At 41.3% G+C, this 24321-nt stretch overlaps 1 protein-coding gene across 1 annotated transcript in view; it reads left to right on the top strand.

Annotated features, from left to right (window-relative positions):
• Window positions 1-13369, top strand: part of LOC112251212 (insulin receptor) — a 121273-nt gene extending 107904 nt beyond the window's left edge. The window contains exons 13-20 of the mRNA XM_024422064.2: window positions 554-710; window positions 994-1090; window positions 1236-1303; window positions 1419-1648; window positions 1918-2191; window positions 2513-2642; window positions 3099-3233; window positions 3489-13369. Of these exons, the coding sequence (XP_024277832.1) occupies window positions 554-710; window positions 994-1090; window positions 1236-1303; window positions 1419-1648; window positions 1918-2191; window positions 2513-2642; window positions 3099-3233; window positions 3489-3849 (1452 nt within the window). The 3' untranslated portion in view covers window positions 3850-13369. The remainder of the gene's footprint in view (window positions 1-553; window positions 711-993; window positions 1091-1235; window positions 1304-1418; window positions 1649-1917; window positions 2192-2512; window positions 2643-3098; window positions 3234-3488) is intronic.
• The last annotated feature ends 10952 nt before the right edge of the window (window positions 13370-24321 follow it).

Raw genomic sequence — 24321 nt, 5'->3', positions numbered from 1 at the left:
AGCCTTGTGCAGGTCTACAATTTTATCCCTGATGTCCTTACACAGCTCTCTGGTCTTGGCCATTGTGGAGAGGTTGGAGTCTGTTTGATTGAGTGTGTGGACAGGTGTCTTTTATACAGGTAACGAGTTCAAACAGGTGCAGTTAATACAGGTAATGAGTGGAGAACAGGAGGGCTTCTTAAAGAAAAACTAACAGGTCTGTGAGAGCCGGAATTCTTACTGGTTGGTAGGTGATCAAATACTTATGTCATGCAATAAAATCCAAATTAATTACTTAAAAATCATACAATGTGATTTTCTGGATTTTTGTTTTAGATTCCGTCTCTCACAGTTGAAGTGTACCTATGATAAAAATGACAGAACTCTACATGCTTTGTAAGTAGGAAAACCTGCAAAATCGGCAGTGGATCAAATACTTGTTCTCCCCACTGTATATTATAAACTCTGGTGTTCAGAGTCACACTGTTTATACAAAGCCTTGTGCGACTTAGTGCTATAACTGTGACGTAGCCATGTTATAACCACTCTACAACCTTGTAATAATGTGTTCCAGGAGCTGCATCACTGCGTGTCCAGGAAGGCCTACACCCAGATCGGCGGCTGCAGGCTGAGAGTGGTGCATCCTGGGAACTACACCGTGAGGATACGTGCCACATCGCTGGCAGGAAACGGCTCCTGGACCGAACCCACCTTCTTCTTCATGCCCGACAGTAAGTCCTGCCTGCCTGCTCCAATGGGAACTGGACCTGCTTACACTTTCTAGATAACACATTTGAGCAGTTCATTGTGCTATGAGAGTGACGGGGTCGGCAGGTAGCTTAGATGTTAAGAGTGTTGGGTCAATAACTGAAAGGTCGCTGGTTCAAATCCCTGAGTCGACTAGGGTAGCAGGGCACTTAACCCTAATTGCTCCTGTAAATTCCTCTGGATAAGAGTGTATGCTAAATGACAAAAATGTAAATTAGGGACCAATGGCTGCTGTGTTTGTTGCAGAGGACACCACTTCACTGAAGATTATCATTGGCTCAGTTATCTGCTTCATCCTGCTGCTATTCGTAGGAGGTGGAGTCTTCATGATCTTCAAGAAGAAGTAAGACTTGATTGATTAGATGTTTGGTATAATTGTTTTATTTATTTAAAACATATATTCTTTACAATGACAGCCTGGCAAGACAAATAGACAAATTAAATACGCAAGGATACCTTTGACTAATCTGTGTGATCGTGTGTTCCAGACAAACTGAGGGACCCACTGGACCTCTGATCGCCTCGTCCAACCCAGAGTACCTGAGCGCCAATGACAGTAAGGACAACCAAACCCACACCTCAAACTGGTTTTGCAAGTTTGTTTTCCTGTGAGGTAGTGTACATGTTAAAGTGTACTAAAAAGGATAACTTTCTCCATTTGTATTGTGTAGTGTACGTGCCTGATGACTGGGAGGTGGCGAGGGAGAAGATCAACATCTTGAAGGAGCTGGGTCAGGGCTCATTTGGCATGGTCTACGAGGGCATCGCCAAGGACATTGTGAAGGGCGAGCCGGACACGCGTGTGGCGGTGAAGACGGTCAACGAGTCGGCCAGTCTGAGAGAGAGGATAGAGTTCCTCAATGAAGCGTCGGTCATGAAGGCCTTTAGCTGCCACCACGTGGTTAGGAGCTTATTCATTCACTTTCGTTACTAACCACTATCTATTATCTGGGTATGATGACTGAGAATGTATTCCCTGGTAAGAAGGTTGACACAGTGGATCTTCTGTACTGTAGATTGAGCTTTTTGAGCAGATGGAGCCGTACAGAAACTGTTTCATGGCCGTACATGTCATGCATTGGAATCCGTTTATATTGAGGACAGTTTTTTTTATAGAGAAATATATAATATCTCAATGGTCCTGACTCTCACTGCTCTCGCTGTCTGTAGGTGCGTCTGCTGGGGGTGGTGTCTAAAGGCCAGCCCACTCTGGTGGTGATGGAGCTGATGACCCACGGGGATCTGAAGAGCTTCCTGCGCTGCCTCCGACCAGACTCTGAGAATAACCCCACAGGGAAGCCCCCTCCCACACTGAAGGAGATGATTCAGATGGCGGGGGAGATAGCAGACGGCATGGCCTACCTCAACGCCAAAAAGTTTGTCCACAGAGATCTGGCCGCCAGGAACTGCATGGTGGCTGAGGACAACACCGTCAAGATCGGAGGTGGAGTACAGTAGAATAACATAGTACACGATCACACTCGCGTGTGATTTTTTCTCTACAGTTTCAACAAGTAAATCAGAACTGTGTGAGCCTTTCATAATTCAAGAGTCATGTGGCTTGATGTATGACGACTGTCTCGTGTGTCTGTGGTTGATGTATGACGACTGTCTTGTGTGTCTGTGGTTGATGTATGACTCTCCATGACTTTGGCATGACCAGAGACATCTATGAGACAGACTACTACAGGAAGGGTTAGAGTTATGATGTGATGATGCTATTTTACTGTAGGTTGTGTTTTCACTGTTCCTCTCCTCCCCTTAGACTTTGGCATGACCAGAGACATATATGAGACGGATTACTACCGTAAGGGAGGGAAGGGTCTGCTTCCTGTCAGGTGGATGGCTCCTGAATCTCTGAAGGACGGAGTGTTCACCGCACATTCAGACTGCTGGTGAGTACAGTAGGACACACCTGGCTGCCACGGATGTCTGATGGGATTTTCTGCTCGTTCTTTTATTATTCCCCTCTATTCAATCTCTCTAACCTCTTCTTCTTTTTTTGAGAGCATGTTTTTCCACTCCTCCTTCTTACCCCCTTCATATCTACAGTAACTCCATAACCACTTTTTATTCAGTGACACTAGTCTAGGGGTATTTCAATCTTACCCTGCAGCCTACGTGGGTCCAGACTACTGATGGTTTTCTGTTCTGCCTGATAATTAATTGCACCCAGCTGGTGTCCCAGGTCTAAATCAGTCCCTTATTAGAGGTGAATAATGAAAAAAGCAGTGGAACTGGCTTTGATGTCCAGATTTTAATTTGAGGTCACTAGTCCTTTATTTCATTATTCACATCCTTTTATTGTTTTTGGCTTGAGATAATAATGTGTTGTACTTGTCTATCTCCAGGTCATTTGGTGTGGTATTGTGGGAGGTCAGCACCCTAGCAGAGCAGCCTTACCAAGGCCTGTCCAACGAACAGGTCCTCAAGTTCGTCATGGACGGAGGATACCTAGACAAACCAGAGAACTGCGTAGAGAGGATGTACGTGTCTCAAACACTGTAGACTTTTAGTGCATTGTGGGATCTGTAGTATTTTACTTTGATGTGCCATACAAAGTACATGAGATATATATTTTGATTTGGTTAAGTGTTTGAGTTACCACTACTACATGCCTACAGTATTACTTGGGCTAGTTTTGCTTCAATGGGGACCAACAGAGGTGAGCGGCTTGTGGATAGAGCTCATAGATTTATTTTTCTCATTCATTCATCTTTCTCCCTCTTCTCCTCCCTCAGCCACAACCTGATGTCGATGTGCTGGCAGTACAACCCCAAGATGCGTCCCACCTTCCAGGAGATCATCGAGATGTTGAAGGAGGATGTTCACCCCAGCTTCCAGGAGGTCTCCTTCTTCTACAGCGAGGAGAACAAGCTCCCCGAGACAGAGGAGTTTGACTTGGACCTGGAGAACATGGAGAGCATCCCACTGGACCCATCGTCCTACTCCCAGAGAGAGGACAGCGACAGTGTATCCAGAGACAATGGATCCAGCCAGAACCTAAGGGGCAACTATGAGGAACACGTGCCCTACGCACACATGAACGGTGGCAAGAAAAACGGACGAATCCTATCATTGCCGAGATCCAGCCCTTCCTAACATTTCCTAAGGTTTTCTTCCTCCTTTCAAACTATTTAAATTGTTTAACTCTTGCAGAAGCCCTTAAAAAACTGATCTCAGGACATGTATTTTCTTCCTCACAGCTGCCAAGCATGGTGGGACACACGATGCAAACATTTTGGTATATGTTGAAAGACATTTTTGCATTTATCCAGAATCATCTACTACAACTTTCTACTATCTTTATTTTTTTGTTCACTATTGCCATGTTTCCAGGACTGGTTGATGGAAAAAGAAAAAGAAACTGTGAACACTTCTCTCTCTCTTTCTCGCTCTTTCCAGGCTGCCCCATCTCTCTTCCATTCTCTTAAAAACCTTTTCAGATAGTGGCCTTTTTATTTGTGGCCTGTTAACAAAGAGAAGTGTCCATCAATACTTGTATTAATTTCCTTTGAATTTCCTTTGAAATTAGACAGGTTTGAACCATGGGACGGCATAAACTCTCTAGAACAAATGTCCATTCGTAGAGAAACTTTTTATTTAATTTTTTTTGTGCAGAATTCCAAACTTTACGGAGATTATTTTGGTGTTTGGTAAATAGTTCTAATTTATTAGCATTTTTTTGTCTCACTTTTTCAGTTTTATTTCTGAATCCTCACATTATGGCTGAAGGATATTTAAACAGTTAAAAGTTGGGCAAAATAGTTCCTCAGACTGACCAATAGCTGCTGCTTTCATATATTTTTGTGGATATAGAATATATAATATATATAGTATATATGGAATATTTGGTATTTATATCAATATTTTATATAGAATATATACAATATAGATGTTTTTGTACATAGTTCGTATTTGTAATGTTTTCAACTGAGGCTTTTCTGGTAAGATGTTTGTTTTTTTTGTCAGTCTTTTCTCTCTCTCTAACCCCAGATATCACACTAATCGGCCGCCAGTGCTCTGTTGTCTTAGACCTCCACACGTGGTTTTACTTCTCTTTCAAACCCTCAGGAGAACCCTGTTCTCCTCAGCAACAAAGGGCAACCCACTATTTTAGAAAAATCATGGCATCTTTCAAATGTTGTTCGTCCTGTCAGTAGAAGCGTTTGGGTGGGCCACTATGCTAAAATGACAAGAACCAAAAACTGAAATGGGAATGAATGGTGCCTTGGGTCTGATGGAGCCATGGTGTAGATGTCCATGTTGTGTTAAAATGTGTCTATCTTTGGTTGATCATTAGCGATCTGTTTGATTGAATGATGTTATCGGTGGGGCTAGAAATGTGATGTCTGCTTGCTTGGACAGACAGTTTGTCTTGGCCTGATGATTGTACTTGGCTTGTGCTCTCTTGGCTTGTGCTGTTGGTTGTGGGGTTTTATAGGGTTATAGTTGGGTCATAGGAGACCCATCTACCTATCTATCTCCTCCACTGGAGTCAGAAGCCCATATAGGTGGATGTATTGCAGGACCACATACCATCCGGGCTTTGAGAGAGATATAATGCAGTGCTTCATATGAGTAACGAGCATCAGCTCTACTCCAGCACAACCCCATGTCCTCAGACAACTGGGTTTGTTTTGACCCTACCACCACCCTATGCCCTCTCCCCAAATAAAGATAGCCCATTGGCTGTAATGTTCGCTGACACAGGAAGGAGGTCAGAATCAGGCTGCTGGTGGAATTTTCCATGTTACTGTGGGTGAATGCTTTTGATTTTGAACATTTTGGAAAGTTCCTATTGCATTCAGAGTCCACAGCGGGCAGCAGTGAAAGAGAGGGAGGGAGCCGTTAGATGAAGGTGTGTGTGTGTCGGTGTGTACTAACGGAGGGAGGTGGTGTACAGGTGGTGGTATGGTATGAGTCAGGACACGCTGTAGCTGTACAACAAGTGCTGCTTTACCCCCAGGGCTGGGCAAACATTCTACTATTGGCAGTGGAGACCGTGTTCGGACTTGCTGTGTGCCCGTTATTCACAACCCCTTCTCCCTTCCACCCGAAAGAAAAAGATATTGAACTTATTTCCCCCTGCTTTTAATTTGGGTTTCTTTCAATCCCACACCCTCCCATTTGGATTGTGGTGTACCCCTCCCCACAATTTGGATTGTAACCCATCACTCCAGTATCAAAAGATGGGTTGTGAAAGTGTAAACCTCTGTCCATTTACATTCATATTATTAAGTTCCATACAGACATTTAAACATTCCTGTCAGCTTCTTCCCAGAACAAGACAAAGTCCTTATTTGTTTTTAAAGTACACACACACTTATTCTATGTGGCACAAATCACAAATTGGTGTTACCTACATAAAGATTGATTGAAAAGTGTCTACATGGCATTCCCATTGAGAAGCACAAATAGCCCAATCATTAGTAGTTCACACACACACGTCTCTATTTGTCCCATTATCCCTCCCTCTAGCCAAAGGCAGTGATACTCATTGTCTATTGTCAAAAGCATTGATAAGGGACAGAAAAGCACAGACAGGAGCTAAGGGTAAGTCAATCTGACCTGCGTCCACTCAGCAGTTTGAGCCTGTGTGGCTGTTTAGAGCTTACAGTTATAGGCCTGGTGTTATTAACCCTAACCTGCCCATTCATCTTCGCCCAGTTATCACTGTTTACCCCTCTATGTCTGTATGTCTGTCTGTATCGGAGATGGTGGAACCGCATCAGCCCCCACCCAGTGCCTTCTCAACCAACCACAAACCAGAGAGATGGATGTACATTGCACAGGCTGGTTACTGTTTGTTTGTTGGCACATACTCATGTTAATGCGTGTAGCTAGTGTGTGTGTGTGTGTGTGTGTGTGTGTGTGTGTGTGTGTGTGTGTGTGTGTGTGTGTGTGTGTATTTATACATGTTAGACAGAGTGAGAGAAATACGACTCGTAGATGGGAGCTAAATCCATACCGTAAATCTCAAGTAGTACTTAGAGATGATGAGAAAGATATGACAGTTGCTAAATAACTTATATCTCTCTGTTTCTTACTGTGAACATCGGCTTGTGAGAGAGGTATGTGGCTAGTTTTTGGTCAGTTGTTGTAAGTGTTGAATGGCAAGTTCATTTATTGCTATGGTGTTCAAAGTTTAAGCAATGCTAAACCACCTTTTCTGGTTCTCGCTGATTCTTGATCTACTCCACTTACTCGAATGCCCCCCAAAATGTTAGTTTTTTTCCTCAATCAGTTACACTCTCATACATTTTTACTTTGTAAATACTAAAGAATATATTGTCTGGAAAAAAAGAGCGAAAAAGTGGGAAACCTCCCTCACAACTGTGCATACAGTACATGCCCATAACGAGAGATAAATGGTGGATCTCTACATATGACCATTGTCTCTTTATTGCGGTGTGTATACAAGTGTATGCAATTTTCAATTCAGAAGATCACCATCATCTTTGAAAAATTACAGATATTTAATATTTTATTTATTGTATTATTGTATTCAAAAAAACACTGTTCGCTTTTTGTCAGTTTTTAAAATATTGAAAGTCAGGTAAAAAAATTTTTTTAAACCTAGTTAAGGGTAGAGCTATAAATGTGAAAAGGAGTTGGTAGTTGTAGTTTCTATGTATTTGGCCACAGTCTACCTCAGTGGGTGTTTGGAGAAATCAGTTTGAGACTACAACATCTTTCTTCGTCTGTCAGTCTGTTGGTATCCCTGTAGTTCATATCAGAGGACAGGGACAGCCCCTTTAAAGAGATTAAAAAGATAAGACCCTGCGTGTTTCTCAACATGTGTACTAACATGCTCCGAGCACGCAAATTGGACCACGAGAGGGTCAGATTATGAGTCCAAATCAAAGTATACATAATCTCGAAATGCGTACTCCGTTTGTAAATATTTTTGAAGCATGCATCGATGCACACTTCAACAGAAAGTATGCAAAGAAATATGACTCAACCACGTAAAAAATGATGTAACATTTTTTTTAAATCAATGGAGGGCATTAGTTGAGCTGAAGAGAGAGAAAATACACATCAACCTCGGAATGAAATGCATATTCACATGTCATATGTTGCCAGACTACGATATTTTTTTCTTGCTGCCTTCATAAATACCTGCTGTTTACCTGCCTACTTACAATAGATTGCAAGCCCATAATAAGTCAATAGGACTAACTGGCTAGCTACTACTGTTAGCTAGCCAGATAGCCATGAAGAATTGCTAGCTTAACTACCCACGAATAACTGACATCTATTTTTATTTAACCTTTATTTAACATCTATCTTGCATAATATTTGTTTTAGATCATTTTTGCCTGTTAAACTATCTGTTTAGTTGTATTATTATGATTCACATTTAGCTATCTGATAGTTATGAAGTAAAACGGTTGCTTTGTGTATATCTTGTTTCATCTCTCATGCCATTGTCCTGGCTGGAAGACGGTTCAGTGAATGGCTAAATCCATAGTAAGTCAATAGGGCTAACTGGATAACTAGCTAGCCACAAAGAATTGGTAGCTACCCATGAAAAAATGTACATCTACCTGGCATAACATTAGTTTCAGGTCATTATTTGCATTTTTTGTTCTAACTAGCTGGCTAGCTAGATTATTACGATTCACATATCTACCTGATAACTATGAAGTAAAACGTTTGCTTTGTGTATATCTCGTTTCGTCTATTGCTGCCATTGTCCTGGCTGAAAGACGTTTCAGTGAATGGGAGGTGAAGCGTAAGGTAATATACAGTTGAAGTCGGAAGTTTACACACATTTGGAATTAATCACACAGCTGGAATTAATCATTCTCTCTACTATTAATCTGACATTTCAAATTCTTAACATAAAGTGGTGATCCTGACTGACCTAAAAATGGCATTTTTACTAGGATTAAATGTCAGGAATTGTGAAAAACTGAGTTTAAATGTATTTGGCTAAGGTGCATGTAAACTTACGACTTCAACTGTAGTAGGGGGGATGGCGAATGCTTCTCTACACTCTCGTCCTCACAAGAACGTACTCGAGAACGTTGTCGGAGAATGCACCCGGAGCATGAGAGTGTAGAGTACGGTAGAATGCATATTGAGAAACACCCTGATCAGAATAAGAAGAAAGTAACAAGTTTTGACCCAGTAATTATCCTGATTAAGAACTTTTTTTCTCATATTCAAACTCCACATTATCTTAACAACCAAGTAGGGTAACCCCCAGTGTTGTGTGAAGCACAACCTCAATGCGCTTTTAAATGTTGCCCCAAACTTTAATTTGATTAGAAATGTATTAGAACAGGTATATCAGTCAAGAATGTAGTAATATGACAACAACCTTTTGACTGTTGATTAATTATGAAAAATGTGCATTTTAGGTTCCCACTCCCATTATTTGAATAGGCTTTCAGATTCCCAAGCGTCAGGTTTCTTTTTGAAATGAACAGAATTTTTACATACCCTGTAACAACGGTTAATGTAATAGCTGTTGTTACATACCCGCTAGCTGATAGTTGCTTTGCTTTTGTGCATTTATTGTTCTAGGGAAGATTTGAGCTTTTTTATAGAAATTCTGCATCAAGACAGAGTAGTCCAAATCATGATTGCATATTTCTTGATCACATATCCATAGTCTGCAATAGCTCAGCCTTGGTCATGCTTTTCAGCATTGACTCACCATAGATTAACTCCTCAGTGTTGGTTTGTGTGGGTATATACACTACCGTTCAAATGTTTGGGGTCACTTTGAAATGTCCTTGTTTTTGAAAGAAAAACACTTTTTTTGTTCATTAAGATAACATCAAATTGATCAGAAATACAGTGTAGACGTTAGTTGTAAATGACTATTGTCGCTGGAAATTGACAATTTTGTTTGAAATGGAATATCTACGTAGGCATACAGAGGCCCATTATCAGCAACCATCACTCCTCTGTTCCAATGGCACGTTTTGTTAGCTAATCCAAGTTTATCATTATAAAGGGCTAATTGATCATTAGAAAACCATTTTTGCAATTATGTTAGCACAGCTGAAAACTGTTGTTCTGTTTAAGGAAGCAATAAAACTGGCCTATTTTAGACTAGTCTAAAATAGGCCATAGGTGTGTTCGATTACAGGCTCAAAATGGCCAGAAACAAAGAACTTTCTTCTGAAACTCATCAGTCTATTCTTGTTCTGAGAAATGAAGGCTATTCCATGCTAGAAATTGCCAAGAAACTGAAGATCTCGTACAAAGCTGTGTACTAATCCCTTCACAGAACAGCGCAAACTGACTCTAACCAGAATAGAAAGAGGAGTGGGAGGCCCTGAGCAAGAGGACAACTAGTCGAAAGAAGCCCAGTTTTATTGCTTCTTTAATGAGCACAACAGATTTCAGCTGTGCTACATAATTGCGAAAAGGTTTTCTAATGATCAATTAGCCTTTTAAAATGATAAACTTGGATTAGCTAAGACAGCATGTCATTGGAACACAGGAGTGTGTCTAGTGTGTGTATATATATCTCCCAGAGTCCCTGTTCTTCTCAGTCAAATACGGACAGCATTTAGTCTCAAGGCCGTTTAATGTATCCTCCAGAAGTGTTTTTATTTCTCTGTTCTGTTGTTTTCCCTTAATGTTGTATGTATTTTTTTTCTACTGTGAATATCAAGAAATGACCTTATTGTTATATCAATGCCATGGAATGGGTCTGTCTGGACACTGCATGCCTCTGCTGGTCAATGGACTAGATTTGAACTTCTCTGGGAGGCACGTGTATCGGGGGTTGGGTGATGGAAGGAGCTTCCAACCTGTTTCTGACTGAAGTGCAAGTGCTCTTGGCATCCTAGCAAATCATATTTTAGGGGAGGTGTAGCTTAGAAGTTGTCAACAAACAACCACCCTCTTGCAAATCAAATGTTCAGCCTTTAAAGTTAATGATCTGATTGTATGCCTGTTATCATTGTGATATGTGGTGTTCACTGCCCCCAGCTGGCTGGATGGGGGAAGTGCAGCATCAGGACTCAAGTGTGTAGCCAGGGCTCTGTCCCATAGTGCCTTGCTCAGACAGACTGCCCTCCTCCTGACGACACAGCCAGCCAGACCCTCAGTGCCATGGACTGGACTAATCTGCTCTGGTCCGGACTGGATGGTCTCATCTCATCTCCCAACGTCCCAGCAGGATAATACTGGAGTATTAACGTATTATGCATTCTAAGACAGGAGATAGTTGTGTTCTGTACTCATCGCTGCAGTGAGAGGGATGCAACACATCCCCTTTGCTTGGCTGGATGATTCATGATATAACTGTATTGGGATAATTGCTGTATGTGGATGATATTCATGGTTTCACCAAAATGTTGAACTTCTTGTCTCTACTGGGGCAAAGCTCTTGCTTGAATTCTGCATGAACCCAACCATCCCCAGCTGATTTAGTTTTTAATTTAATAGAATTTTGTATTTTGGCCATCTCTTTGTTGATGATAGTCCAACACCCAAAGCACATGGGATCATGTATAATTAGCAACTATTGATTGCATGACATGGGGAGAATAGAACTCCCATTTAAAATAGTGGCAGATATCGGTGAAAAATTGTATCACTTGAAGTTTAGGTTTAGTTTGAAACTCAAATCAAATGTTATTTGTCACATGTTTAGTAAACAGCAGGAGTAGACTAACAGTGAAATGCTTACTTACTCTGATAACCTGAAAATGGAGTTTGACAGAGCATGCTAGTGCTGCAGCGCAGGTTGAGAACAAAGCATTGTATGTATTTTATTGTTTTAAAAAGAAAGTATTACATTTAGAGATGTTTATCTCTATTCCTTAGGGGGGGGGGGCAAAAAAGGAGGGCAAATACAATTACTTTTCTGTCTAATATTTTACTACCCTTGTAGATTATTGAATTGAACATTGTTGTCAATGTATATAACTTTTTCTAAATGAAATACCAAAGTTAGATGTTTTTAGTCATGACACTACCCCAGTATGCAGAGCAGATAAAGGTACTGTACTGTAGATGTACTATGGAGCAGCACAACGCTGGCTGGATGGGCTACCTGTGTATCATATGACAGGTGGCCTAAAATGTTCATTTGATCATGTTCCATTCCGTTGTAGATGCATGTTCCCGTGTTTGTTACCACTGCCCACCCAGTTACCACTGCCCACCCAGTTACCACTGCCCACCCAGTTACCACTGCCCACTCAGTTACCACTGCCCACTCAGTTACCACTGCCCACCCAGTTACCACTGCCCACCCAGTTACCACTGCCCACCCAGTTACCACTGCCCACTCAGTTACCACTGCCCACCCAGTTACCACTGCCCACCCAGTTACCACTGCCCACCCAGTTACCACTGCCCACCCAGTTACCACTGCCCACCCAGTTACCACTGCCCACCCGTTAGCATGTTTTATTTATTTTTTTGATCTCAAAATATCACACATTGCTATGTTATGGGTGGGGGGGGGGAATGTGTTTCTTTCTGACCAACAGCCTACAGAAAAGTCATCTAGATTTAGTTGACATTTTGCTTTTCGATGTGAAAAACTGGAAAAGACCACTGCACGTTCGTGGAGGAAAACACAACATGAAATCCGAAATAAATAAATAAGCTATAAAGTGTATCAGAAACTATGGTGATATCCCAATCTAATGTGGTTCTTAACCATTTAACATGGCTATGGGGAAGTATGAAGAAAAACACCGTCGCTATGTATTATGTACAATGTCTGTTTAGTAGTGTAATGAAATGTGTACGTGTGTAAGGCAATGGTTGGTATGGCTTAAACAGAGACGCCACTTTTACAACCGACTCGGCTCGTCTACATAGGCGTTGATGTAATGATTTATATATTATATTTGCCCTTGCTGAAAGTTTTTGTTCAATGTCACGTCAAAGTTATTGAAGTGTAATTGTTTGACAAATGGATGAGGGTCAGGTGGGGGGTTCAGTATAGTAGTGGTGGTTGTGGTGATATTGAGGGTTTTAGGGGGTAAAGGGATCCTAGTCATGCTGTCTTGCCAGTGGTCTGCTTCGTTTTGACACAGCTCGCTACGTGTTAAGGTCTCTAGCCCCGAGGTGGAGTTTTAGGTGTCTGTATCGTCCTTGGTTAAAGTCTTGCCATGGGTTGTGTTTGTTTATATCTGATTGCTGCTCCTTCTTCTGTGCACATAGATGGCCACAAAATGCTTTGTGTGTAGGCTGGCAGGATACCTCTTCATGAACCTCTGTCATGTTATTTTTTAGAAGATTTACTGATGTATTCGTCATTGATAATGTATAGCTACATTTGTCACACAGATGCATATACAGGTGACGTGTATGTGTATCACACCCATGTACAACCACAAAGATGGCTACATCCCAACACTGGATCAGAATGTGCCATTATATTTGTGTATATCACATATATAAATATCATATTAATGCTCTTGTCACTTCCACATACAATTACACATGTGCAGGATCAAAATGTGCCATGACTAAATAATGCCTGACAATTTATTTTTTCTATGTTTTCAAGGAGAAGCAGTGACATGTACAGAACATTTTGGAATGATATGAAAATAAAATCTTACTGTGTGTAAATGATTGTACAATTAACTGTTTATATTAAAATCATGAATAAAATTATTGGATTATTTTTTTTATTTTTATGTCAACTAGGTCAAATTAACTAAATGTAGCAATCCCTCTCCAGATGGTACTGCGATGGCATTGCAGTTTTAAACTGATCCACTTGAGTGAACTGCAATGCAGTCCACTAGTATCTGCCAAACGGTTTGTACTTTACAGTACTAGGAGCAGAACCAAGTATTTAGAGTTAGGACATTGAGGTTTCTGCATTGTGTTTACATGACAGCATTCTATGGCAGCCATGTTAGCTCATCATGAAAATAATATGGGAAGAATGTATTCACTATGTAACTGAATGTCTAGAATTAGAATAATACTCAAAATTCTATAAATTGGTCAAACTCAATATATGGCTCTGACTACGAGTAGGATAATATTTTGCATAACCAGAGAGAACAGAACATGAGCTGTTGTTAAATGACATGATTTCATATTTATTTTAGACTGGTCTAAGGCCAGTTTTGCAATTCCCTCGCCTGATGGGATTTGGGAAGTGTAAGCTGATCCTGGATCTGGTCCTGGATAGGTCAACATCGACAACCTGGACCAACTCGTGTTTAACTCGATAGGATCCTTGTGTGACCTCTTTATTCAAATATTTGTCACATGCTTCTTCGTAAACAACAGGTGTAGACTAACAGTGAAGTGCTTACTTACGGGCCCTTCCCAACAATGCAGAGAGAATTTTTTTGTTGTTGTAAATAATAGAAAAATATTAACACAAGGAATAAATACACAAGTTACGATAACTTGGCTATGTACACAGAGTTCCAGTACTGAGTCGATGTGCAGGGGTACAAGGTCATTTGAGGTAGATATGTACATATACAGTTGAAGTCGGAAGTTTACATATACTTAGGTTGAAGTCATTAACTCGTTTTTCAAACATTCCACAAATGTCTTGTTAACAAACTGTAGTTTTGGCAAGTCGGTTAGGACATCTACTTTGTGCATGACACAAGTCAATTTTCCAACAATTGTTTACAGACCGATGATTTCTCTTATAATTCACTGGATCACAATTCCAGTGGGTCAGAAGTTTACATACACTAAGTTGACTGTGCCTTTAAACAGCTTGGAAAATTCCAGAAAATTATGTCATGGCTGTAGAAGCTTCTGATAGGCTAATTGACATAATTTGAGTCAATTGGAGGTGTACCTGTGGATGTATTTAAAGGCCTACCTTCAAACTCAGTGCCTCTTTGCTTGACATCATGGTAAAATCAAAAGAAATCAGCCAAGACCTCAGAAAAAAAATGGTAGACCTCCACAAGTCTGGTTCATCCTTGTGAGCAATTTCCAAACGCCTGAAGGTACCACATTCATATAAACAAATCAAATCAAAGTGTATTTGTCACGTGCGCAGAATATAAAAGGTGTAGGACTAACAGTAAAATGCTTACTTACAGGCTTCTAAGCAATAGTGCAAACAATAGTAAGCAAAGAAATAAAACAACAGTAAAAAGACAGGTTATATACAGTAGCGAGGCTATAAAAGTAGCGAGGCTACATACAGACACCGGTTAGTCCGGCTGATTGAGGTAGTATGTACATGTAGATATGATTCAAATGACCATGCATACTGTATATGATGAACAGAGAGTAGCAGTAGCGTAAAAGAGGGGTTGGTGGGTGGCGGGACACAATGCAGATAGCCCGGTTAGCCAATGTGCGGGAGCACTGGTTGGTCGGCCCAATTGGGGTAGTATGTACATGAATGTATAGTTAAAGTGACTATGCATATATGATAAACAGAGAGTAGCATCAGTGTAAAAGAGGGGCTGGGGGGGGCACACAATGCAAATAGTCCGGGTAGCCATTTGATGACCTGTTCAGAAGTCTTATGTCTTGGGGGTAAAAACTGTTGAGAAGCTTTTTTTGTCCTAGACTTGGCACTCCGGTACCTGAGGGGGAAAAGGTTTTGTCGTGCCCTCTTCACGACTGTCTTGGTTTGTTTTGACCATGCACACCTGGGGAGCTCCAGTGTTGAGCATCAGCGTGGCAGAAGTGCTGCTACCTACCCTCACCACCTGGGGGCGGCCCGTCAGTAAGTCCAGGATCCAGTTGCAGAGGGAGGTGTTTAGTCCCAGGGTCCTTAGCTTAGTGATGAGCTTTGAGGGCACTATGGTGTTGAACACTGAGCTGTAGTCAATGAATAGCACTCTCACATAGGTGTTCCTTTTGTCCAGGTGGGAAAGGGCAGTGTAGAGTGCAATAGAGATTGCATCATCTGTTGATATTGTTAGGGAGGTATGCAAATTGGAGTGGGTCTAGGGTTTCTGGGATAATGGTGTTGATGTGAGCCATGACCAGCCTTTCAAAGCACTTCATGGCTACAGACGTGAGTGCTATGGGTCGGTAGTCATTTAGGCAGATTACCTTAGTGTTCTTGGGCACAGGGACTATTGACTATTGTGCTGACTTACGGCGAATAAACTATCAAAATAAAGAGAGTTGCACACTCCATATATAAACTCCCAGTAATTTATTGGGTATTTACCAATGTTTCGGCATAACTGTGCCTTCTTCAGGGCAATTTCATGAATTCTTGAACAAGGTTATGTAGACAGACTGTAATTAGTGCAAACAATGACAATAGTTAGGGGTGTGTATTAATGATTAAGTTAATTAGAATGAATTGGTGAAACTGTTAAAAAACAATAGATTTTGGCAAATTAAATATTAGGCTATTGTAATCATATAGAAACATAATTGAATATTGTACATAATATTAGCATCAACATAAATGATTGTTTAATTGAATTTCACATATTGAATTTTTTTCTATATCATTTCATATTCGTCACATGTAATCTTTTGGTTCAAACATAATAAGCATAATAAGCATCATGAACAGGGGGAACATATCAGGTGTCCGCTAATAAGCTGTAGAAAGAATATATCAATTTATAAGACTTGTTAATAAAAGAAAGAAAGAATTGTTCATAATAAGTTGGTCATGAGGTCAAAGTCAATATTCAGACCACTAGGTTTAATGTTTTTAGATAGGATATCCAGTAAGCCTCCCTTTGTAGTATTAGGATCTCAATGTTACTTCCTCTCCTTGGCAGAGCAACATGCTCAATGCCTGTGTATTTGAGGGAGGAGATTGGATGGTTAGCTTCAACTATTTGACACCTGATTGAACTGCAGTGTCTAGCTATGAATTGTTTTAATTGTCTTTTCGTCTTTTCCACATGAACAGGTGATGAGATTACTCCCATGGTCTTGCATGTGATGATACCCCTAACAGGAATTCTTCGAACTGTATGTGGGTGTCTGAAGAAGGATGTTTTTATAATGCTATTGCACAGTGCACATGAGCCACATTTGTAGTTCCCATTTTGGAGCAGTGGCTTCTTCCTTGTTGAGCGGCCTTTCAGGTTATGTCAATATAGGACCCGTTTTACTGTTGATATAGATACTTTTGTACCTGTTTCCTCCAGCATCTTCACAGGGTCCTTTGCTGTTGTTCTGGGATTGATTTGCACTTTTCGCACCAAAGTACGTTCATCTCTAGGAGACAGAACAAATCTTTTTCCCGAGCGGTATGACGGCTGTGTGGTCCCATGGTGTTTATACTTGCGTACTATTGTTTGTACAGATGAATGTGGTATCTTCAGGCATTTGGAAATTGCTCCCAAATATCAACCAGAATTGTGGAGGTCTACAAATTTTATTCTGAGGTCTTGGCAGATTTCTTTTGATTTTCCCATGATGTCAAGCAAAGAGCCACTGAGTTTGAAGGTAGGCCTTGAAATACACTGCTCAAAAAAATAAAGGGAACACTAAAATAACACATCCTAGATCTGAATGAATTAAATATTCGAATTAAATACTTTTTTCTTTACATAGTTGAATGCGCTGACAACAAAATCACACAAAAATTATCAATGGAAATCAAATATATCAACCCATGGAGGTCTGGATTTGGAGTCGCACTCAAAATTAACGTGGAAAACCACCCTACAGGCTGATCCAACTTTGATGCAATGTCCTTAAAACAAGTCAAAATGAGGCTCAGTAGTGTGTGTGGCCTCCACGTGCCTGTATGACCTCCCTACAACGCCTGGGCATGCTCCTGAGGAGGTGGCGGATGGTATGCTGAGGGATCTCCTCCCAGACCTGGACTAAAGCATCCGCCAACTCCTGGACAGTCTGTGGTGTTGGTGGATGGAGCGAGACATGATGTCCCACATGTGCTCAATTGGATTCAGGTCTGGGGAACGGACGGGCCAGTCCATAGCATCAATGCCTTCCTCTTGCAGGAACTGCTGACACACTCCAGCCACATGAGGTCTAGCCTTGTCTTGCATTAGGAGGAACCCAGGGCCAACCGCATCAGCATATGGTCTCACAAGGGGTCTGAGGATCTCATCTCGGTACCTAATGGCAGTCAGGCTACCTCTGGCGAGCACATGGAGGGCTGTGCGGCCCCCCAAAGAAATGCCACCCCACACCATGACTGACCCACCGCCAAACCGGTCATGCTGGAGGATATTGCAGGCAGCAGAACGTTCTCCACGGCGACTCCAGACTCTGTCACGTCTGTCACATGTGCTCAGTGTGAACCTGCTTTCATCTGTGAAGAGCACAGGGCGCCAGTGGCGAATTTGCCAATCTTGGTGTTCTCTGGCAAATGCCAAACGTCCTGCACGGTGTTGGGCTGTAAGCACAACCCCCACCTGTGGACGTCCTGCCCTCATACCACCCTCGTGGAGTCTGTTTCTGACCGTTTGAGCAGACACATGCACATTTGTAGCCATTTTGCAGGGCTCTGGCAGTGCTCCTCCTCCTCCTCCTTGCACAAAGGCAGAGGTAGCGGTCCTGTTGCTGGGTTGTTGCCATCCTACTGCCTCCTCCACGTCTCCTGATGTACTGGCCTGTCTCCTGGTAGCGCCTCCATGCTCTGGACACTACGCTGACAGACACAGCAAACCTTCTTGCCACAGCTCGCATTGATGTACCATCCTGGATTAGCTGCACTACCTGAGCCACTTGTGTGCGTTGTAGACTCCGTCTCATGCTACCACTAGAGTGAAAGCACCGCCAGCATTCAAAAGTGACGAAAACATCAGCCAGGATGCATAGGAACTGAGAAGTGGTCTGTGGTCACCACCTGCAGAACCACTCCTTTATTGGGGGTTTCTTGCTAATTGCCTATAATTCCCACCTGTTGTCTATTCCATTTGCACAACAGCATGTGAAATTTATTGTCAATCAGTGTTGCTTCCTAAGTGGACAGTTTGATTTCACAGAAGTGTGATTGACTTGGAGTTACATTGTGTTGTTTAAGTGTTCCCTTTATTTTTTTGAGCAGTGTACATCCACAGGTACCCCTCCAATTGACTCAAATGATGCCAATAAACCCGTCAGAATCTTCTAAAGCCATTACATCATTTTCTGGATTTTTCCAAGCTGTTTAAAGGCACAGTCAATTTAGTGTATGTAAACTTCTGACCCACTGGAATTGTGATACAGTGAATTATAAGTGAAATAATCTGTCTGTAAACAATTGTTGGAAAAATTACTTGTGTCATGCATAAAGTAGATGTCCTAGTCGACTTGCCAAAACTATAGTTTGTTAACGTAAATTTGTGGAGTGGTTGAAAAACAAGTTTTAATGACTCCAACCAAGTGTATGTAAACTTCTGACTTCAACTGTACACATTGAATTTATTTAGCAGACACTCTTATCACACAACCTGACCTCGTGCCTAATTCCTCACTCCTCCCTAATCCACGGCTGTCTTACCTTATCAGTGACTGAAACCAGACTGTTTCCCTTTGCCTCCCTCCTTAGGATCCATGACATTTAACAATAACGTGTTTTGACAGAATGTGAATGATCTGCACTCCCCCTTGTCTCACTAAGTAACTTTCCATACACCTAGTTCTTATCCACCCTCCATTGATCCCAACATATACAGCACCAGTCAAACGTTTGGAACACCTACTCATTCACGCATTTTTATTTTATTTTTTCTAATTTTTTACATTGTAGAATAATAGTGAAGACATGAAAACTTTGAAATAACACATACGGAATAATGTTGTAACAAAAAAGTGTGAAACAAATCAAAATATATTTTATATTTGAGATTCTTCAAAATAGCCACCCTTTGCCTTGATGAAAGCTTTGCACACTCTTGGCATTCTCTCAACCAGCTTCATGAGGTAGTCACCTGGAATGCATTTCAATTAACAGGTGTGCCTTTTTAAAAGTTTGTGGAATTTCTTAGACCGGTGGACATCTGTCCTTTGGTCTGTATTTCATAGTTTTGATGTCTTCACTATTATTATACAATGTAGAAAATACTAAAAATAAAGAAAAACCCTGGAATGAGTACGTGTGTCCAAACCTTTGACTGGTACTGTTACATTCCTTATACATGTAAAGTAATCAATAAGTTATAGTATGGTAACAAGTATATTTCAAGCTAGAACCCAACAATACATTGGAGTGTAGTTTAGCAGAGTGTAATACAAAATACTCAGAAGTAATAGAAATACATGTTTCAAATACATGAACAGAAATACTGCCTATCTGTGCCTCGAATGACCAATATTTTGCAACCGTCTGTCTGAATGCAGGTCTCTGACATTTGTTTTCATGTTATCAGCCTTGGTAAAATTGGTTTCAGTTCATTACAATCATATCAGTGTTTGCTATTTACCTTCGCTTCGCTGGCTGGTGGTAATACAGAACTGAGTCCACACACTATCAACAGAGTCATCTGGTATCGACATCAAAAAGTAATCACAAAAACATAGTGAGACAGAACAAATATAAAGGCTTTGTATCTACTTCTGCACTTGAAGAACGATGATGATTTAGCATAATACATGTTAATTAAGGTATACGTAAAAAAGTATTGTATAGAGGAAGAGAATACACAGAAATCATGTGAAGGACAGGGCTCCAGAGTGGCACAGCGGTCTAAGGCATTTCTTCTCAGTGCTAGAGGTGTCACTACAGACCCTGGTTTGATTCCAGGTTGTATCACAGCCCCATAGGGTGGCTCACAATTGGTCCTGCGTCGTCCGGGTTAGGGTTTGGCCGGGGTAGGCCGTCATTGTAAATAAGAATTTGTTCTTAACTAACTTGCCTAGCTAAATAAAGGTTCAATAAAAAATCGAATTAAAAAACAAATGTATTTGGATTCGTTCTGCTGTTGGTTCCAAAGTAGGCTTCAGACCTCAAACATACCTAATGTAAAATATTGTAGATTAAATGTCCACTTATTTGTACTGCAGGTTTTCAGGTTGGGTTTTATTGATAATGACAACGGTACAGAGAAACTATTGTGATGCAGCCTGTTATCCAACACCAGAGCGCTCTCCAAGCTCATCACTATGTTCAGGGCCCTGGGTCTGAACCCCTCCCTGTGCAACTGTGTCCTGGACTTCCTGACAGACCGACCCCAAATGGTGTAGGTAGGGGGGGAAAAAACTCCACCACACCAGACCCCACGTTATAACCGCAGGCCCGGATGGTTTTGGGTCATGAAATATTGTGTGGATGAATAAAGAGCAAACCATACCTTTAAAAATACTTAAATGTATAATTCTTGTGCAATTTAGATCTATAGGCTACATTTTAGGATATCTGGCATTAGTGAGTAAACTTAAGCTTTAGAGCTTTACTGTACACACACCAAATCGCCTACACGCCTACACGCCAAATGCTTTTGGGAATGGGCAGAAAAAGTTAACATTGATCAACAGAGGCAAAATAGACAATGTCAGAGTTTAATTCAATGTCAGAAAAGCTGCGAGAGAGTCCAAAATAAAGAGAAGGGAATGCCAGAAAAGTAATGTTTGGGAAATATTTGGTGAAGTGGTAAAAGAGGAGGATAGCAGTGCCAGCTAAGTTATGTGTGATGATTGTGGGGGCTATACAAATTCGACAGTCCCAAAACGAGGACTGTCAAGGGAACTGTGGCCTACTGTTCAGATGGGTTAAATGGAAACTGAAATCTGGACACTTGACTGTAGGTCCATAACCTCTTACAAAGCCTTAATATTAACTCCTGCAGAATTAAGCATTTCTTGCAGTAAAATGATATGCCAAATGTGGGCTACATTTTTACTCAGGAACAGGAGTGGAGAAATATGATTTCTTTCTTTCAGCATCTTGGGAGAATGTGAATGCGCAGTTAGTACCTCTACAGACAGTATCTATCTTTATCAGCATCATAAAAGCTGATAGCATATCAACCACATAAAATATGCATCCAAGCCAAACTAAAACCATCAGAAACATGTTGGGTCCTTCACAACCAGTCAAACTGATGTCACTTGGAAATTTTGCACACAAATCTTCTGTGTTTTTTTGGGGCTTATTGTGTTTTCTCCCCGGCCTAAATGTCTTTGCTGCCCTAAAGAAGTAGAGATGACAGACCTTTACAGATGTCAACTACACTAAAGCATTCATTCTATCGATTTTGTGACATTATTTTGGTGAGCAAGGATTTATTTTGTCTTCTAGGGCAACATATAATGACAGAAGAGAAGCTACATGTATCTAATTATAGATAGGTTGACTAATAGCCTACTAAAATGTCGGATATTATAAGCAGAAACATATCTAAATATTCCTGCAAATCTGTCAAAAATCGTCCCGCTGTCTCTGACTGTAGCCTACAGCGCATTTTCTATATTAGCGGTGGTGCGGGCCTCAGATTTTCAATTATTTGTGGGTAAACAAACATCTGACTGGCTTACCACTACCACACACGTCTCCAACTCAATCATCAAGTTTTCTGACGACAACAGTGGTAGGCCTGATTTTCCAACAACAATGAGACATCCTACAGGAAGGAGGTGAGAGCCCTGACGGAGTGGTGCCAGGAAAATAACCTCCATCTCAAAGTCAATAAAAGATTCTAAGATTCTCACAATCTTCGACAGATGCACCATTGAGAGCATCTTGTCAGGCTGATATCATCGCCTGGTACAGCAAATGCAACGACCACAACCGCAGGGCTCTCCAGAGGGTGGTGCCGTCAGCCCAATGCATCACCGGAAGGACCTCAGCCACTCGAGCCACAGCTTGTTGACCCTACTACCCTACTATCTAGAAGGCGGAGACAGTACAGGTGCATCAAAACTGGGACAGAGAGACTGACAAACAGTCTGAACCTTAGTCACTGTTCTAGCCAGCTACCATTCGGTGCTCTACCCTGCACCTCAGAGACTGCTGCACTATTTACAAAGAGTTATTGAACAATGTCACTTTAATAATGTTTACATACTGTTTCAACTACTTTATATGTATGTACTGCATTCTAGTTATGGCTCATTCTATATAACTTAGTTCCAGCACTGCACTTGTGATATCGTCTGCAAATCGGACGTGACCGAGCTTCGTTTCCCATCTTGGCTTAAGCCTAACCCCAGTGATAGGGTTATGATAATGGTTGAGGTTGGAGCTAGGGGTGAGCAGGGCTGTGGAATGAAATCCTGTCGAACGCGGCTGTTTTTTATGTATTGTGTGGTGGAGCTATACTTTCTGGAGGATCAAGTTTTGAAATCAGTGGCATTAGAGTATGATAGCTAAGAGATGGAAAATGTACCATGTACCAACATCTGAAATTGTGTTTTTTACATTGGATAAAAGTAGAGACTCAGAGCTAGAAATGGTATATCATACACTACAGATGAGCAACAATGGGAAAGCATTTCTGCTTTTGGCAAAAAAATGCTTGAATGTTTTGGTACATCTACTGTAGAGCTCTACTTTGTGTACACAAGTTCAGCATCTTCACACCCTCTTAAGCCTTAGCTCCACCCATCTCTTTAAGGATTCACATGTGAGGCCATGTGCTAAACAGAGTGAGTACAGACGTGTACTAAACAACCAAAGATTTCAAGACTAAAGCCTAGTTTATACTACGCATATCGACATTTCTGTATACAGTTGTCGAAGTGGCATCATGAACATTCTATTGTTGTCCGACATCAACCTTGTCATTGTCGTTGTGAAAAAGTATAAACACAAAAATGACATGCAGCATGACATCAGCTGCATGGTGGTCTAAAATAGCATAACTGGTGTATTTTCACACCAATTAACCCATAAGTTTAAAAAATGAATGTAGTATACAGTATCAGTCAAGATTGGACACACCTACTCATTCAAGGTTTTATCTTTATTTTTACTATTTTCTACATTGTTAAAGAATAGTGAAGACATCAAAACTATGAAATAACATGTAAGGAATCATGTAGTAACCAAAAAAGTGTTAAACAAATCAAAATACACTGCTCAAAAAAATAAAGGGAACATTTAAACAACACAATGTAACTCCAAGTCAATCACACTTCTGTGAAATCAAACTGTCCACTTAGGAAGCAACACTGATTGACAATAAATTTCACATGTTGTTGTGCAAATGGAATAGACAACAGGTGGAAATTATAGGCAATTAGCAAGACACCCCCAATAAAGGAGTGGTTCTGCAGGTGGTGACCACAGACCACTTCACAGTTCATATGCTTCCTGGCTGATGTTTTGGTTACTTTTGAATGCTGGCGGTGCTTTCACTCTAGTGGTAGCATGAGACGGAGTCTACTACCCACACAAGTGGCTCAGGTAGTGCAGCTCATCCAGGATGCCACATCAATGCGAGCTGTGGCAAGAAGGTTTGCTGTGTCTGTCAGCGTAGTGTCCAGAGCATGGAGGCGCTACCAGGAGACAGGCCAGTACATCAGGAGACGTGGAGGAGGCCATAGGAGGGCGACAACCCAGCAGCAGGACCGCTACCTCCGCCTTTGTGCAAGGAGGAGCAGGAGGAGCACTGCCAGAGCCCTGCAAAATGACCTCCAGCAGGCCACAAATGTGCATGTGTCTGCTCAAATGGTCAGAAACAGACTCCATGAGGGTGGTGTGAGGGCCCGACGTCCACAGGTGGGGGTTGTGCTTACAGCCCAACACTGTGCAGGACGTTTGGCATT

Source organism: Oncorhynchus tshawytscha, linkage group LG01 (genome assembly GCF_018296145.1).
Source record: "Oncorhynchus tshawytscha isolate Ot180627B linkage group LG01, Otsh_v2.0, whole genome shotgun sequence".
In the NCBI taxonomy this organism is placed as follows: Eukaryota; Metazoa; Chordata; class Actinopteri; order Salmoniformes; family Salmonidae; genus Oncorhynchus; species Oncorhynchus tshawytscha.
This window is presented reverse-complemented; position numbering and strand designations above follow the sequence as displayed.